This window comes from Sciurus carolinensis, chromosome 10 (assembly GCF_902686445.1).
Source record: "Sciurus carolinensis chromosome 10, mSciCar1.2, whole genome shotgun sequence".
Classification (NCBI taxonomy): Eukaryota; Metazoa; Chordata; class Mammalia; order Rodentia; family Sciuridae; genus Sciurus; species Sciurus carolinensis.
The window spans coordinates 50,248,850-50,263,954 of record NC_062222.1 but is presented as its reverse complement, the minus strand read 5'-3'; the positions used below and the strand labels follow the sequence as shown (position 1 = coordinate 50,263,954).

At 34.3% G+C, this 15,105-nt stretch overlaps 1 protein-coding gene across 2 annotated transcripts in view; it reads left to right on the top strand.

Annotated features, from left to right (window-relative positions):
• Npnt (nephronectin) overlaps positions 1-15,105 on the top strand; it is a 70,655-nt gene that overhangs the window by 29,202 nt on the left and 26,348 nt on the right. For both annotated transcript variants that reach the window (XR_007110507.1, XM_047566541.1), the window contains exons 4-9: positions 922-1,014; positions 5,418-5,510; positions 9,988-10,107; positions 11,503-11,622; positions 13,009-13,143; positions 13,452-13,574. Coding sequence is in view for 1 of the 2 variants with exons in the window: in XM_047566541.1 (XP_047422497.1) it covers positions 922-1,014; positions 5,418-5,510; positions 9,988-10,107; positions 11,503-11,622; positions 13,009-13,143; positions 13,452-13,574 (684 nt within the window). In the remaining variant the exon portion in view is untranslated. The remainder of the gene's footprint in view (positions 1-921; positions 1,015-5,417; positions 5,511-9,987; positions 10,108-11,502; positions 11,623-13,008; positions 13,144-13,451; positions 13,575-15,105) is intronic.

The window sequence follows — 15,105 nt, the reverse complement described above, 5'->3', positions numbered from 1 at the left end:
TAACATCATGGGTACATTGTAGAGAAAAGTTTCTCAGTATTGGCACATTTTGGGTTGGAAATTTTTTTTTGGGGGGGGGACGCTGTCTCCGTTGTATGATATTTAGCAGTATCCCTGTTCCCCTCCCCATTGTGATTGCCAAAAATTTCTCCAGACATTGCCAAAAGTTCCCAAGGGGCAAAAGTATCCCTAGTTGAGAATTGCTGGCATACAGTGAATTCCCATGAGACCGTGAGACCTCGGTGATGATTTATAGCATTTTGAGGTGTTGAGGGAAGCAGGGCATAGTAGATACAAGAGAGCGAATGTTAAACTAAGAACTTTCTATTTCCTATGGTTGCCATAGAAAGGCCATTATGGATGGAAGAGGAATTGTGATGAACCTTAGGGTTAAGAAGATTAAGATAATAGAAATACCTTTAAATCAAAGTACCAAAATATGTTGTTTTAATTTATGTTTCATCTTGAATCATTTCATACTTAGAATATCATTTCTAATAAAATAAACATTTTATTATTTAATTAGAAATTTATCTGGATCTCATGTAGTTGGTATTTTTAGACTAAGCTACTGTTTTTAAGTATATTTGAGAGAATGAGTTTGCAATTGTGGGTTCAAGTTATTTTAAAGTTAGAGCTGTTAACAGACATCAGTATGATTATACATAATTTTACATTTTTAAAATTGAGTATTGTCCTAAAGTTTAGAAAAATTCCCAGCTTCAAATGATAGACACACACACGTACACACATGACATGTGATGTGTGGACAGGGTCTATGGTAAACAATGATTTTGTATCTTTCTGCCACTTTGCTGTAAGTTCTTAGTTTTTGTTTTATTATCAAACTAGTCCATGACATTGATGCTGTATAGTTGGTGTTTTGCTGAACTAGCAATAATGCATGACCTCTTTTTACAGCTGTGTGCCAGCCACAGTGCAAACATGGTGAGTGTATTGGGCCTAACAAGTGCAAGTGTCACCCTGGATATGCCGGAAAAACCTGCAACCAAGGTAGGAAAACAGACTGAAGTCATATATCACCTCTATTCCTGACAAATTAAAAAATTTAAATTCTCATCCCAAACTAGTTTCCATAGCAATTTTCCCCAAATGTGTGAGCTGCCATTTTTTAGTGGGGGTGGGGAGGTACTAGGGATTGAACTCAGGGGTACTTGAACACTGAGCCACTATTGTGTATTTTATTTAAAGACAGCATCTCACTGAGTTGCTTAGCACCTTGCTTTTGCTGAGGCTGGCTTTGAATTCACCATCCTCCTGCCTCAGCCTCCTGAGTTGCTGGGATTATAGGTGTGCACCACCTCACCTGGTATAAGCCGCCATTTTGCCGATAGATTTCTTTAAAAAGTAAGAAAAGGTAAATATAATAAACTTGATTTTATCAAAAGACAAATAAACTATATTTTCTTATTTTCATTCCGTCATGTTTATTAAAATGTTTTTTTGAAGAGCACTACTGCATCAGTAGTGTGGTAGTGTAGAAGCCTCCCATTGTGGCACTCTTGTTCTTCCACTAACTAGTTGGGAAGCCTTGGGGAGATCATTAACCTCCTCAAACCCCAATTACTGCTCCTCTTTAATACCAGAAGCCAGGTAAGGCATTGGACTTGAAATTTGGAAGTTTCTTCCAAATATGAACCCTCTGATTGTGTGTTTAAAATCTCCCTTCAATAGTTGACTCATTTGAAATGCTCCTCTGAGAAATAAAAATCTGGATTAATTTGCAAGTGATTACAAAATCAGCAGCATTTGCTTATAAAAACAAACATTTATCTGATACAGAGTCCCAAATACTTTATATTATATATTCCATTGTTATAAGGATATTAGAAAGTAGAGTGCTATTTATTATAATTAAGGTATAAATAATAATGTATATTTTTATTCCACTTTTCATTTGAAGTTCAGGGATATTAAGAATCTTTCCCTAGTTCGCAAAATTAATTGGTTAAAAAAAAAAGACAGTATATCAAGCTACAGCTATTGTTTTATGTAATCCATATTCTTTCTACTATATTAGTTTTGGACGAAGTAAATATAACTGGAAGTGTGATCCTCTGACTCTGCCTAACAAGGTGGACAAGGCTTGTCTTCTTAATTTTAGCCCAAATTTTTAACTATTAGGCATTAAAAAGATAGAAATAAGTGTTCAGCTTAGATTTCACTAAAAATATGAGTCAATTTTTACTTATTTCTTAAAGTAATACTCTATCGTCTTAAATGTCAAATGAAAGGATAATGTGGGGTCTAACTATCCCACGGATTTTTATTTGACTTTATCTCATACAGAAATGATATTGTTCAAATACTTCGGTATCTGATTCTTGTTCCAGGACACTCCCTGCAGTGTCATATCAGTCATGATTTATAGACATAGTTTTTACAACCATCCAGAACAATAACATTTTAAAATATATACAATTACTCATCAGATGAAATCCATGTTAGTGGTGCATCATGTCCCAGTGATCCGAGAAGTTGTTATCCTTAAGTGTGTTCTTATATTAGCTGCTATTTGATTTATAACTGACTTTCCCAATGTTTTATTTCTGTTTTATAATATACTCTTTTTTAAACTTGGAAATTACAAACATACTTGGGTAGTCTTTTTGGAATAACTGGGGTTTTTATTATCTTAGTTTACTCTAAAACTGAGTTTTATTTTAAAAATTCATTTGATTTCCCTTTACTAACTTAAATTTACAAGTAGCAGCATGTTAGGTTCTGGCTTTTGAGTTATCAGTATTCATCTTGGAATGCCAGTATACTTCTGTTTTTAAAGTGGTAAACATAAACTCTCAGAGGTTTTATTAAAATGTCAACACTATAAAACTTTGTTATCCCCATGTCAGGAATTTATATAAAGAAGACTATTAAAAGAAGCCACTTTCAGGTTTGACTTAAATTTATTTGCAGAAGCTGTATTAACTTTAATTCTTCAAAGACACTAAAACTATTATTGGACAAGGCTCCATCACTGGGTATCTCTTATTTTCAGAAAACCAATTTACCGAGTGCTTTTTCCTATAACACATACCTATTTTTCTCAAGAAAATTTGGAATATAACGAGTTAAAATCTTGTCTTCCCAAACCGTATTCCTTAGGTAGAAGAGGATTTTATTAGTAGCAAAATGAGATTTACACCTGCAAAAATAGCACTGACACTTAAAATATCACTTCAGGTTCAATCTTGAAAATAAAACCCCAGCTTAGAGTAAACTCATATGTTCTAATCATCTCTTACTTTGTTCTCCTTACAAAAAAAGCAGTTGTGGCACATTCCTGATGCAAAGGTTTATGCTACTTGAGAGCAGAAACCCTTTGTGGTGTCTCTGATTTCTGGGTTCCATAAAACTATTATTAAGGTGACTTACATATGTGACGTACACATTAAATTTGTTACATGAGATTGATTCATATAAAGGTTCTTGGTCCTAAATACCATAGGAACTTCAAAGAGTTCCATAGAGTCTTCTGATACAACAGCTTGGATGGTCTCTGAGTCAGTGGACTGAGAGTCCTGCCAGGTTGAGAGAGGCTACCGTGAAAGACCTGGTAAGTGTGAGAGCTGCCTAGACCCTGTCAGAACTTGTTAAAGTGTACTGGCCATAGCTGCTGCATGAGAAATCAACTCAGACTGTTTTTATCTAAGCTCACACATTTTAATAAAGTCAAAAACATGCCTCAGAGATATGGGAAATCAAACATTTTTTTTTTTTTCTCAAGAAGAGAAATGTCAAAAAGAAGTAAATTTAAAATAGCTCCACAGACCTAGAAATTTAGCTATTGATTAAAAGTAGGCTTTGGTACACAGCAAGTATTTGCTAAGAATTTTGCTCTGAGTTATATATTTTAAGAAATAACCCCCTGGAAAGTTGCTTGGCAGAGTAAACAGCTTGAATAAATGACAAGTGCTTAACCGGAGCTTCTAGAGCTGCTTGGGGAACAACCAGAATAGCAGAGCAAGTTGCACTGTGCAACTGGCTTGATTTTATAGCCTTGTCACAGGCTTAGGCTGCTGATAGTGGCTTGCTCTTCCCTCCTGGTCATTTTCTCAATTTGCACCAAGATCAGATATAAAAATTATAGTTTTGGACTTATCATTAGCATACTCTATAAGGCACATGATACCTTTCAGAGTATATGAAATTCTAACCCAAATTCTAACAAGATTCTCTTAATCATTTGCTTCCTGACCCTTATATTCTCTGGTAATTTTATTCATGCATATTCTCTCTTTCCTTGAGTCTCTGTACCCCTCCAAATCCCCTTTTCTCCATCCAAAAAAGAGTAATAATATAGATATTGATATTTTATACCTTTCCCATTGGGGAATTATTTTTAGCTTGTAAATATATTAGTCATATTTTTAGAAATAAAAGATGTTCTTTTGAATTTATAGTGTACTTTATAACAATTTTAGAACAATTTATAAATATCAATTATTAATGTTTTGGCATGGGTTTTTTTCATACATTGAATTCCACATCCCAAGAAAGATGAGCATTTGGTAGCATGTAATTAAGTTAAATATTAATAAATATTAAATATTGGTTTACCTGTTACATCTCAATTTCTTCACTAAACACAACAATCTAAGTATTTTAACCCCAGTATTAAGGTGGTTACCTATAGTCTTACTTTTTGAAAGATATGTGGTTTCAACCCCAAAAACCAAGTTCATTTGATATGGAAGTTTAAATTGCTCTTAAAGTAGAATGTGTTTGTCTTTTTGATTCTCTGATTTGAGTCTCATCTATCTCATGTTTTGGTAAGCTAATAATGGCAACAGTTAATTTTTTTACATAAAGCTTCTAATGTGTGTCCTAACTAAATGTGACTTAAATGTGATGTAAGTTCTTACTTTTGAATGAAAACAGTGATGATCTATCTAGCTATTATTTAAATAGGGTCATTATGCAAATCATTAATCCATACATAATTTTAGAATATTTAAGTTATTATTAAGCAACATCATAATATAGGAAAAAAGAAATCTTAAGTTTGTCATTTAAGACTTTAATGTCCCTAAAGAGAGCAAGTTGATTATAATCAATATTTGTGTAATTTGCATTGTTTTGTTGTCTCCCTTCTGTTGATGACTAACATGGTGGTTTTAAAAATGATCATTTTTTGTTGTTCTTTTAATGGGAAGAAAATGATGGATTATTAATCCGTAATGTGTTTATTGTCCTTGATGATGGTCATAAATTTTTAGGAAAATTAAAGGGGAAGGAGGACTATAAACTATTTGTTTTTGGTAAAGTATCTGAAGAGTTCTTTTTAAGTTCCACCAACTTTATGTAATTGTTTAATATATACTTGTAAAGATTTTTAGGGTTAAAAATGACATCAGTTCAAAGTTGACTCTTATTACCTTCTTCCTGGTGTGAAGATGAGCACTTCTACCCAACTCCTCTTGACCAAGGCAGTGAACAGCCTCTTTTCCAACCCTTGGATCATGAAGCCACAAGTTTACCTGCAAGGGGTGAGCGTGCATTGTCTCAGGTGGTCTGCTCCTCCCACCTGCACGGCTTCCTGCAGTTATGTCACTTCTTGCAAATGTTCTGAAGACTAGCCCAAGAGTGCCCAGCCTTCAGCCTGAGCATGTAAAAAAAAACAGCAGGAACTATCACCTGGTGCCAATTCTCTGTGCCCTGAATAGCATGGGGCCTTCACTGTCCTTTTACTATATCAAGTATCATTGCTTTTCCTCTTCTTCTCTGGGTTTTGAAATGTTTTCCCACAATCAGAGAGCAAGTTAAGTTTTGTTTTCATATGTAGGCAAAATCAGGAATTCCAGAGTAACTGAGATTGGGGTTTTGATGTCTTTGCCAGGTAGATTTTAGAAATGATTAAGTCCTCTTCCCCACCACCATCTATTTGATGTGTAAAATTTAAGGTTACCTAGAAATCAAGCCATATGTTTGCTTCTTTCTTTCAGTTCACATTTTGTAATATCAGAAAGCCTAAGTTCTGGTTCCAATTAGCTCTTTCACTGTAAGCAAGACATTTAATGTGCCTGGGTCTTAGCAAACCAATCAATCAGTAATGGGAAAGACAGTAATTCCTGCCTTATTTGCCTGCAGGGTTGTTAAGAGAATAGGAACACCAAAAATATTACTGTCCACCTTGTGCTAGAAAGTTTGGTAGAAAAATAATTTTATAGTTCTTCCAAGAGATTTTATTCTGTACTCACTCATAAGTTTAGGAATTAAAATGGTTTACAATAATTATTGTCTATAATAACAGGGAACTTGATGCATTTGCTTATCTTCTGCACAAAGAATCTGAACAATGTGATTAGTTTCTGAGTTATTCGTAATTTAAAGAACTAATGATAAGGCAAGTGACATACTAACATGTTTGCCTATGACCTCCACTTTAGTCAAAGTTTAAAAGTTCAAATTTCTGAAACCTCACCCAGTATAAGCATCAAAGGTGGGAAGAGTCCAAATGCATTAAAATGAATGAAAGAGTTTTTTTTTTTTCCCCATAATACTCCATTGGGATATCTTATTCAGTGAATCACTCCCCTTTTTTCCCCCTCAAGCTATTTTTCAGTGTCTGCATGCTAATAAAATTTCTGATTCTTTTTTTCCTGAAGTGTAAAATAATGCTATGCAGCTTGCATTTCTGTTCTGGACCAGCTCCCTTCTCTCTCCCCTTTTCTCCCACCCAGGCTCCTGAATCTATCAACCTGCTAAAATGTACTTCTGATGGTAATGCTCTTTAAGAATTATACACATAATATTTAAAATATTGAAATGTTCAGTGGTTTAATTGTAAAATTCTATCCTTTAGTGCAAGATAGGTTCTTTATAGAATTCATTACATTTTTATTATGTATTTTCTTACAATTTATATTATAAGCTTCCAGAGAAAGAGCAAGATGAAAGTAAATTTAAAATGAAAACAATGAAGTTTTATTTCTTAGGTTCTCATCAATTTTTTGCAACTTTATTTTATTTGCTTTTTTTAATGTGGTGTTGAGGATCAAATCCAGTGCCTCATACATGCTAGGCAAGTGCTCTATCCCTGAGCCACAAACCCAGCCCTCTCCTATCAACTTTTAAGACTTATTTGGGACAATGTAGATCAAGGAGAATTATCATGGTCTGTTGTTTGTTCTTCTTATTATTAAGGGCATTTACCTCCATAAAGAAATGTCATTTTGTAATTTATGACTTAATTTGACAACAACACAAACCTTACTTGGTCTGTAATCCAATATATTGTGATAATGAATATAGCATATATTGGAAGCAGAATATATTAACTCAATTTTATGGTTTTAGGTCAATAAGAAAATAAGGTAACATAATTGTAGAATGGAAACCCTCAAGTAAGTCGAGGAAAAAGAGGTTCCTCATCAGGACACCAAGTACATTTGATCTTTTGAAGTCCCCTACTTCAGCAAAATGTGATATTTGGCAAATATTGATAGACATGGTTTACTGTGAAATCCTATTTTATAATGCCTCCAGAGTACTGGTAAGGGTCATTGTGAAGTTTGTAGGAGACACCTGACTGTGGCAGATGGTGCAATGATGACAGGCATTGGGGATATTTACACCAACCATCTGTCAGGGAATGTCATCTAGTCCCCCAACAGCTGTTAAGAGTAGAGTTTTCTCAAATTGCTTTCCATGTGTTTTGATACTTACGTGCCAGTTTACTAACAGGTAAAATAACCAATAAATGTCTCTACATTTACCCATTGAATATTGGATATTTTCTTCTTTTCCAAAATATTTCATAAAATGATGCCTGGATTTTTAAAAATTATCATGGTTTGTTGGTTTTTATTTCCTTTCAGTTTCATTATTCCTAATCCAAACTGCTTTTATCATAGGAAAGGAAAGATAAATTTGGATTAAAGCCAGTTTCTAAGACCACCAGTAGCCCCCCTCTGGATTATGAAGATTTCCACAGCAATCCAAAGGGTGCCACTATCGGCCAACACTGGAGCCATGTTGTGGATGGAACAGCTGCCTCAACTGGGCTTCAATGTTAGGCAGTGAACCCAGTGTCTGAAGAGGTTTCCATCAGCACAAATTCTCCTTGTTTATGCTGGAGTTATAAACACCTGACCAGTCTCCATGAGGAGCCCACAGAAGTTTCTATGACTTTCTAAAAATAAAGCTGGTGATTCTTAATGTCACATTTTTGTCCAGCAATATCCTTCTCTGGAGATACAGTATTCATTTATGCTCTATTTATGTGCTGTGCCATTTTGTTACATTTTTATTTAGCTCAGAGAAAAATATTTAAAACCCAAAGCTTTTCTCTTATTATGTATTAATATTTAAATACTACTTTCTATAATCTTGATCAGGGATTTATCAAAACCAGGTGTGACTTTGTAGGACATGTTAGGAATGATACTTAACTTGTTCTGTGACTAAATTTTTTAATAAATAGTGAAATGCAAAGTAGAATATAGGAAAGGGAGAGAATTTCTTTCTCAGGCATTCCTACTTGGTTATTACTTCATTTAACAAAGAGAATAATCAACTCTTTTGGACACTGGAATCTGCAAAGTATCTTCTATGAGTAATTTTTTTTTAATATTTAAAATGTGATTCTATTTTGAAAACCCTTGACTGGGCAAAAGACAATAAAGTAGGAAATTGAAGAAAGCATAGAAAAGAACAAAGGTATTTGATTTATTTATTTAACCTTTCCAGTCTTTGCCCAGCTGGGGATTTGCTTACATTTTTGTTAAGGATAGAAAAAAGACCAAGTTGGAAAGTCAATAAGACATGAAAATACTCTTAGATATAATAATTCTTTGGTGGTTTAAGATATAATGTTACTTGGTGGTTACTTAAATGGAATATACAGATTTCTAATAGAGGAACTGGTCAGATTTAACTTTCATTAGATTTGAAAACAACTTTACAACTAGTTATGCTATCCATATTTCTTATTCAGTGACGTGGGTTAATAGATAATTAAATTATGCTAATTAGGCACTTAAGCTGGTTATTCCAGACAAAATAAACATGTGGTCACATTTCTTTTTAATGAAGTCTATATTATGAGCATAACTATTTCAATGTTTATATTTCATTATGAGTTTTATGTTCACTTGAGGCAGTGTTCAACTTGAGTTGGAAAATTTTCATAATGTGGAATTCATTAATTCATTTCATATTGATATTTAAGCCAATAAACATAAAATACATAATGATAGTCCATTATGTTTTATCCATTAGTATTTCCATATGCCCTTCTTAACAGCCAAATGAATGAAAATATGTTGGAGGTATTTTTAAAGTTTATTTTGTGACTTGAATGCATTACTAAAGTAGGAAACTCAATTTTCTTCTTAAATGTAAGATCAGTACATAGTCTACAATATTGAATGGGAGAAACTACAATAATGGTCACTCTAATTCATATAGTTCTTATCTTCTGAAAATATAACTAACCTGTAGAAAAGTCAAGGCAGTTTAATGTTTTAAAATTCATATACTTTCTGAAAAGTAAAATGTTCATGTAGTATCTTCTTTAAACAGAGAAAAGAAGGCATTGAAAGAGTAGGGTCAATCATGGCACATGAATCTAGTAGGAACACAGGTATTTTGAGCATACTGGCAGTCGGACAGTATAGGTGATAGAGCCCTGCAAGAGGAAGTGAGACAGTAGAGCCCCCCAGGAGGTGGTGAGTATGCTGCACTTTCTGGGGATGATAAGCAGACACCCGCTGATGGGAGATTCCTCCTAACTGTCCTTTATGAACAGAGATCCACATCAGTCATGGGGACTCCTGGTCGCCCCGAGGTAACATTCAAATGAAGACTACATGAACAGGCTTTATCTCTTATGTAAAGGAAGGTTGCCATATCTTGAGTCACTTTTCTATTTTGTTCTTCAATACCGAGATGCATTTTAGATGTTTTATATTAGTATTGAGGTTTTGTGATTTTTTTCTCTGCTTGAACCCACATTCTTTTCAGATCTAAATGAGTGTGGCCTGAAGCCTCGGCCCTGTAAGCACAGGTGCATGAACACTTTCGGCAGCTACAAGTGCTACTGTCTCAATGGATATATGCTTATGCCGGATGGGTCCTGCTCAAGTATGTCAAGAATCTTAACTGTTTTATAAGTGCTTTGGGCTTGATTTCTGACATGCTCTGGTAGCATGCCTTTGTGAATGTGACCCTCTAAGGCCCTCCTGAATAGGACATGTGCATGTGCTGATATGTCTGTCTGAGGAATGAAAATCAAAATAAGAGCTGCCCATTTTATTTTTTTGGTACTAGAGATTGAACCCAGGGGTGCTTACCACTGAACCACATCTCCAGCCTTTTATTTTTTATTTTTTGAGACAGGGTCTCATTTTATCCATTTTAGATGTATGATGTTCTTTTACTATGGGTGCCAATATTAAATTGGCTTAGAAATGGTATTTAGAACAAAAATCATGAAACTGAGGATATTTCTTAATGTTTTTCCAAACTTGTTTAACCCTGTCTTTTACCTGGGCCTCCAAGAACTATTGCAGGTTAAAAATGAAAAAAAAAAAATTAGTGATTATTTGGTACTGCTCAGAGATAATCCATCAGTCTGTTGAGGATTATAAATCATTCATACATTCACTTCATTTTTATATTCCTTTATAATACTATGAAGATTTTTAGACTTTTACGATAGCCTATCACTTCTAAAATAAAAATTATTTCAAATGAAAAATAAATACAATATCAGAAAAGTAGATTTCATGAGAATCATTGTAAGAAGGAAAAATGTATGGTGTTTCTTACTCTTATCAGATGTGTTTATAAAAGGGGCAATGCCCTAAAATTCTCAAAAAGGTAAACATTGAATTGATCTTACGTTTATATGATATGCAACAATTAGTGACTTAGTTTTTATTTTGCCAACTTAACATCTAACTAGGTTGCATTTTATAAAGCAAAAAAAAATTTTTGCTAATTTTATTTCACACTGTATAGACATAGCAATGGAACTTTCTGGAATGAGGTGAGTATGTGTTTACTAGCATATGGCAGTGGTGCTTACTAGCATATGGCAGTGGTGCTAAAATTCGCTGTGTGCAGTTCACTGGGAAATCTGCTGTTCTCTAGAGAAATGTACTAGACAGCTGAGACAATTACTTGGAAATTTTTATTGAGAACAGTGCTTAGCTTGGTCACTGGAAAAATTTCCAGATAATCTATGTGAGATAAAGTTTTACATTTATCATTTAATTCTTCAAAAGCACTAAAAATCTTCTCCAGATAATGCAAGATGATTTCTTAATTATCCTTCAGAAGGTTTTTTTTCCCTGTCCCTTCCCCTTTCCTTAGAATATTTTTAAACTTTCTTTAGAACGTTGGTAATCGAGGCCTCTATGTCTGTATTATTGATTATTGATGGTGTCAATGATCTTAGGACAGGGAAGAACGTAGTTATTCGAATCATAGATTTTTCTTCCTACTCTCTGAATCAGCCAATTACTCTCTTTCCAGGTGCCCTAACATGCTCTATGGCAAACTGTCAGTATGGCTGTGATGTTGTTAAAGGGCAAGTCCGGTGCCAGTGCCCCTCCCCAGGTCTGCAACTGGCTCCTGATGGGAGGACCTGTGTGGGTAAGTTGTAACATCAATCATCTTTATCAACAACCTCTACAGGATAAAGAAAGTGGAAGAGAATAGAGTTAGGAAAACTTGCAGTTACTTATATCAAGTAATTAGCTACAGGCCAGAAGGCATCAGATGTCTCAGAAGAGGACCACTCTGTGAATGGAACATGGAAGCCTTGTTTCCCCAAAAGGGAGGGACACAAGGAAGATTCAGGCAGGGGGATTCTTGTGTGCAAAGACACTGAAGTTCAGGGGAACACAGTGTTCAGGGAAACAAGAAGAGCTCTGTATTTCTAGAATATCAGAGGCAAAGAAGAGCTTTGAAATGATAAAACTGACAAGGTAGAAGGGGCTGGATTATATGTGTTGCAACATGGGGGTTAGATATTTTTCTGAAGAATTAATATGACATTGTATAATTGTGGCTTAATCAGGGCTTTGGTTCCAAACCTGGTTCTGCCACTTATTAGATATGTAACCTCAGTTAGGCAAGATTCTTTCTTTCTTTAAGTCTGGGTCTTCTTATCCTTAAAATGAGAGTAATGCTACATAGAACCAATGTGAAGGATTGAACAAGATCATGTATACAAAGAGTTTATCAAGGACCTAGTATGTGGTGAACACTAAATGAAGATATTTAGTAATCAAAAGACACTGTGCTAAGTGCTGGATATACAGTAATGGGAAAAGCAGACAAAATTTTGATCCTCATGAAACCAACATTCTAGCAGGGAAGACAAGGAAACACATGATAAAATTTTAGACCATGCTAAGTGTTAACATGAAATACTAAGAAAGAAAAAAACCAGAAAGGGTCTGTATTAGAAAATAATGGTAAGGAACATCCCCACGGTAATGTGGATTTAATTCAAAAAGCAAGTAGACAATGATTGGATCTTATGTTTTAGTGAAATTATTTTAACTATATAGTAGGTAATGCTTTGGGGGAAGGGTAAAATGGGTAGTGAAAACACCAAATTGGAGACTTTCATAACAGTGTAATGCAGAGGATGGTGGCTTGTGATAAGGTAGTGGTGGTGGGTAAAGAGGTTCCAATAAGTCTTCAGAGGTAAATTATCTGAATGTGATGATTTTAGAGTTACGGGAAAGAGGATTGTCAAGCATGATTCATGATTCTACTTCAAGCAACTAGGTGCACGCAGTGCAGTGTGTGCTAATAAAGATATGAGAAAAGAACTGCTTGGTTTAGGAGGATGAATTGAAATTTGGAGATGTTGAACTTATGTTGCCTGTAGTGGCAGCCAGCTGGATACCACTTACAATGAATTGCTGCCTGCCAGGTAACAGTTTGCAGTCAGTCATTTATTTTAAAGCCCACTGCATCTGAACATGCCCACACTCCTCCTAAGATGCAATTAACTTATGTTTCTAGATGTCGATGAATGTGCTACTGGAAGAGTCTCGTGCCCTAGATTTAGACAGTGTGTCAACACTTTTGGGAGTTACATCTGCAAGTGTCATAAAGGCTTCGACCTCATGTACATTGGAGGCAAATACCAATGTCACGGTAATGAAATTCAATCATTGCTTTGTGTTGTTTCTTTCTACAGCAATGAAGTGGATTTAATTGTGGTGATGGTTGAATATCAGGGACAGGGGAAGGTACTGGCATTAAATTAAGTAAGCCAATCCAGTCAATCCAGTTCAACCACTAGTAGTTTTTGTACATGTATTTTATTTCTTCTGTTTATTTGCTGATTTTACATGGACCTTCACATTGCAAAAAAGAAAAAACAATTTTGAAACTGCATGTATTTTGCACATTGCATGTTTGTCTGCTAGATAAATGACTTCTTCTCTTACCTTCTGATGCAGATATAGATGAATGCTCCCTTGGTCAGCATCAGTGCAGTGGCTTTGCTCGATGTTACAACATACACGGGTCCTATAAGTGTAAATGTAAAGATGGATACCATGGTGATGGACTCAGTTGTGTCTGTGAGTAGCACTTGTCTCCTGGCTCTAAATTCCAGTAGGAAATACATGATCCTATAAAGGCCATTGCTAGGAAGATAAGGAACATGATTAGTTATCAAAATCATATAATTTAGTAATATTGGTCTGTGCTTTCCACAAATAATAAAATCACATGTTCGGGTATTTTTAAAAATTAAAAGTCAGTAATATAGCCTAACATTAAAAACATCAAAATTTCTTTATAAAAATCTCTAAATAGCTTGTCTTTAGCTAGGAAGAACTTACAGAGTCCTTCTTGAGAATTTGTTAAATCAGAAATAAAGCAGGTCATGGTGGTACATTTCTATGATCCCAGCTACTCACAGAGTGAGGCAGGAGGATCAGAAGTTCAAGCTCAACCTGGGCAACTTAGCAAGACCCTCTCTCAAAGTGAAAAACAAAAAGGACTGGGAATGCAACAAATTGAGAGTGCCCCTAGGTTCAATTTCTAGTAATTAATTAAAAATAAAAATCAGAAATAATTATTTGTTTGCCATTAGAATTAAATTGTGAAGATAATGTGAATATATTCCACATTTTTGTTCTTTAAAAAAAGAATTTCCTATTTATTTCCTCTACAATCAGAACTGTTTTTTTTTTTTAATTTTACAAATTATATGTGGAGTCATGGGTACATTGTAGATAAATATGAAAAATACATATAATCTCTAAGATGAAAGTTTTTACAAATCAAAGGGATAATTTAGCATACATTTCATGCAACATTAGATAATATTTAAATTTTCCTGAGTAAAATATTTACTGAAAACCATGGGGCATAAAATCATGGGGATTAAAGGATTTTTGAAGGGTCATGTAGTCATCCCTACTCTGGACTATATCATTCCAGGCAGATTGAATATTGATTTTTTTTTTTTTTTTGGTGAAGATTATCAAAGAAAAAACTTACTCAGATGATCTGTGTAACCTCTGAAATTTTCTTTTTAGACTTCAGTTTTATAAATTAGTAAAGGAAAGGAAAGTCAATTATAAAATCATATGTAGAACATATAATCAAATTGTTTTTACTGATTTATATAACGAGTAGATGAGAAGAGTATCAATCTTTAAACAATTCTAAGCAGTTTTATAATATACATGTAGCTTGGGGACGCCTAACATAAACACTCTACATTTCTCATATTGAAAAATCTTATATCTCTGCTTTTAAAAAATCTCACTGGTTGCTATTTGTTATCTCTTTACAAATATTTAAAACTTTTTGTATTCAAATAATACATATTCATTATAGAAATACCATTGTATGTTTTGCATACATCCAAACACACACATACACACAAACACACACACACATATTTGTACATGCATTTGTTATTTGGAAAGTAGCATGACTTACAGTAGGGAATAATCTAAACATGCAAAATGAAACTAGTTTGCATGAGAGGTTCCCATTAGGGATGGAACCCAGGGCCTTACACATGCTAGGAAAGCTCTCTACCACTGAGCTGCATATCAGCCCCATGTATCTATATATATATTTTAAATTTTGGTG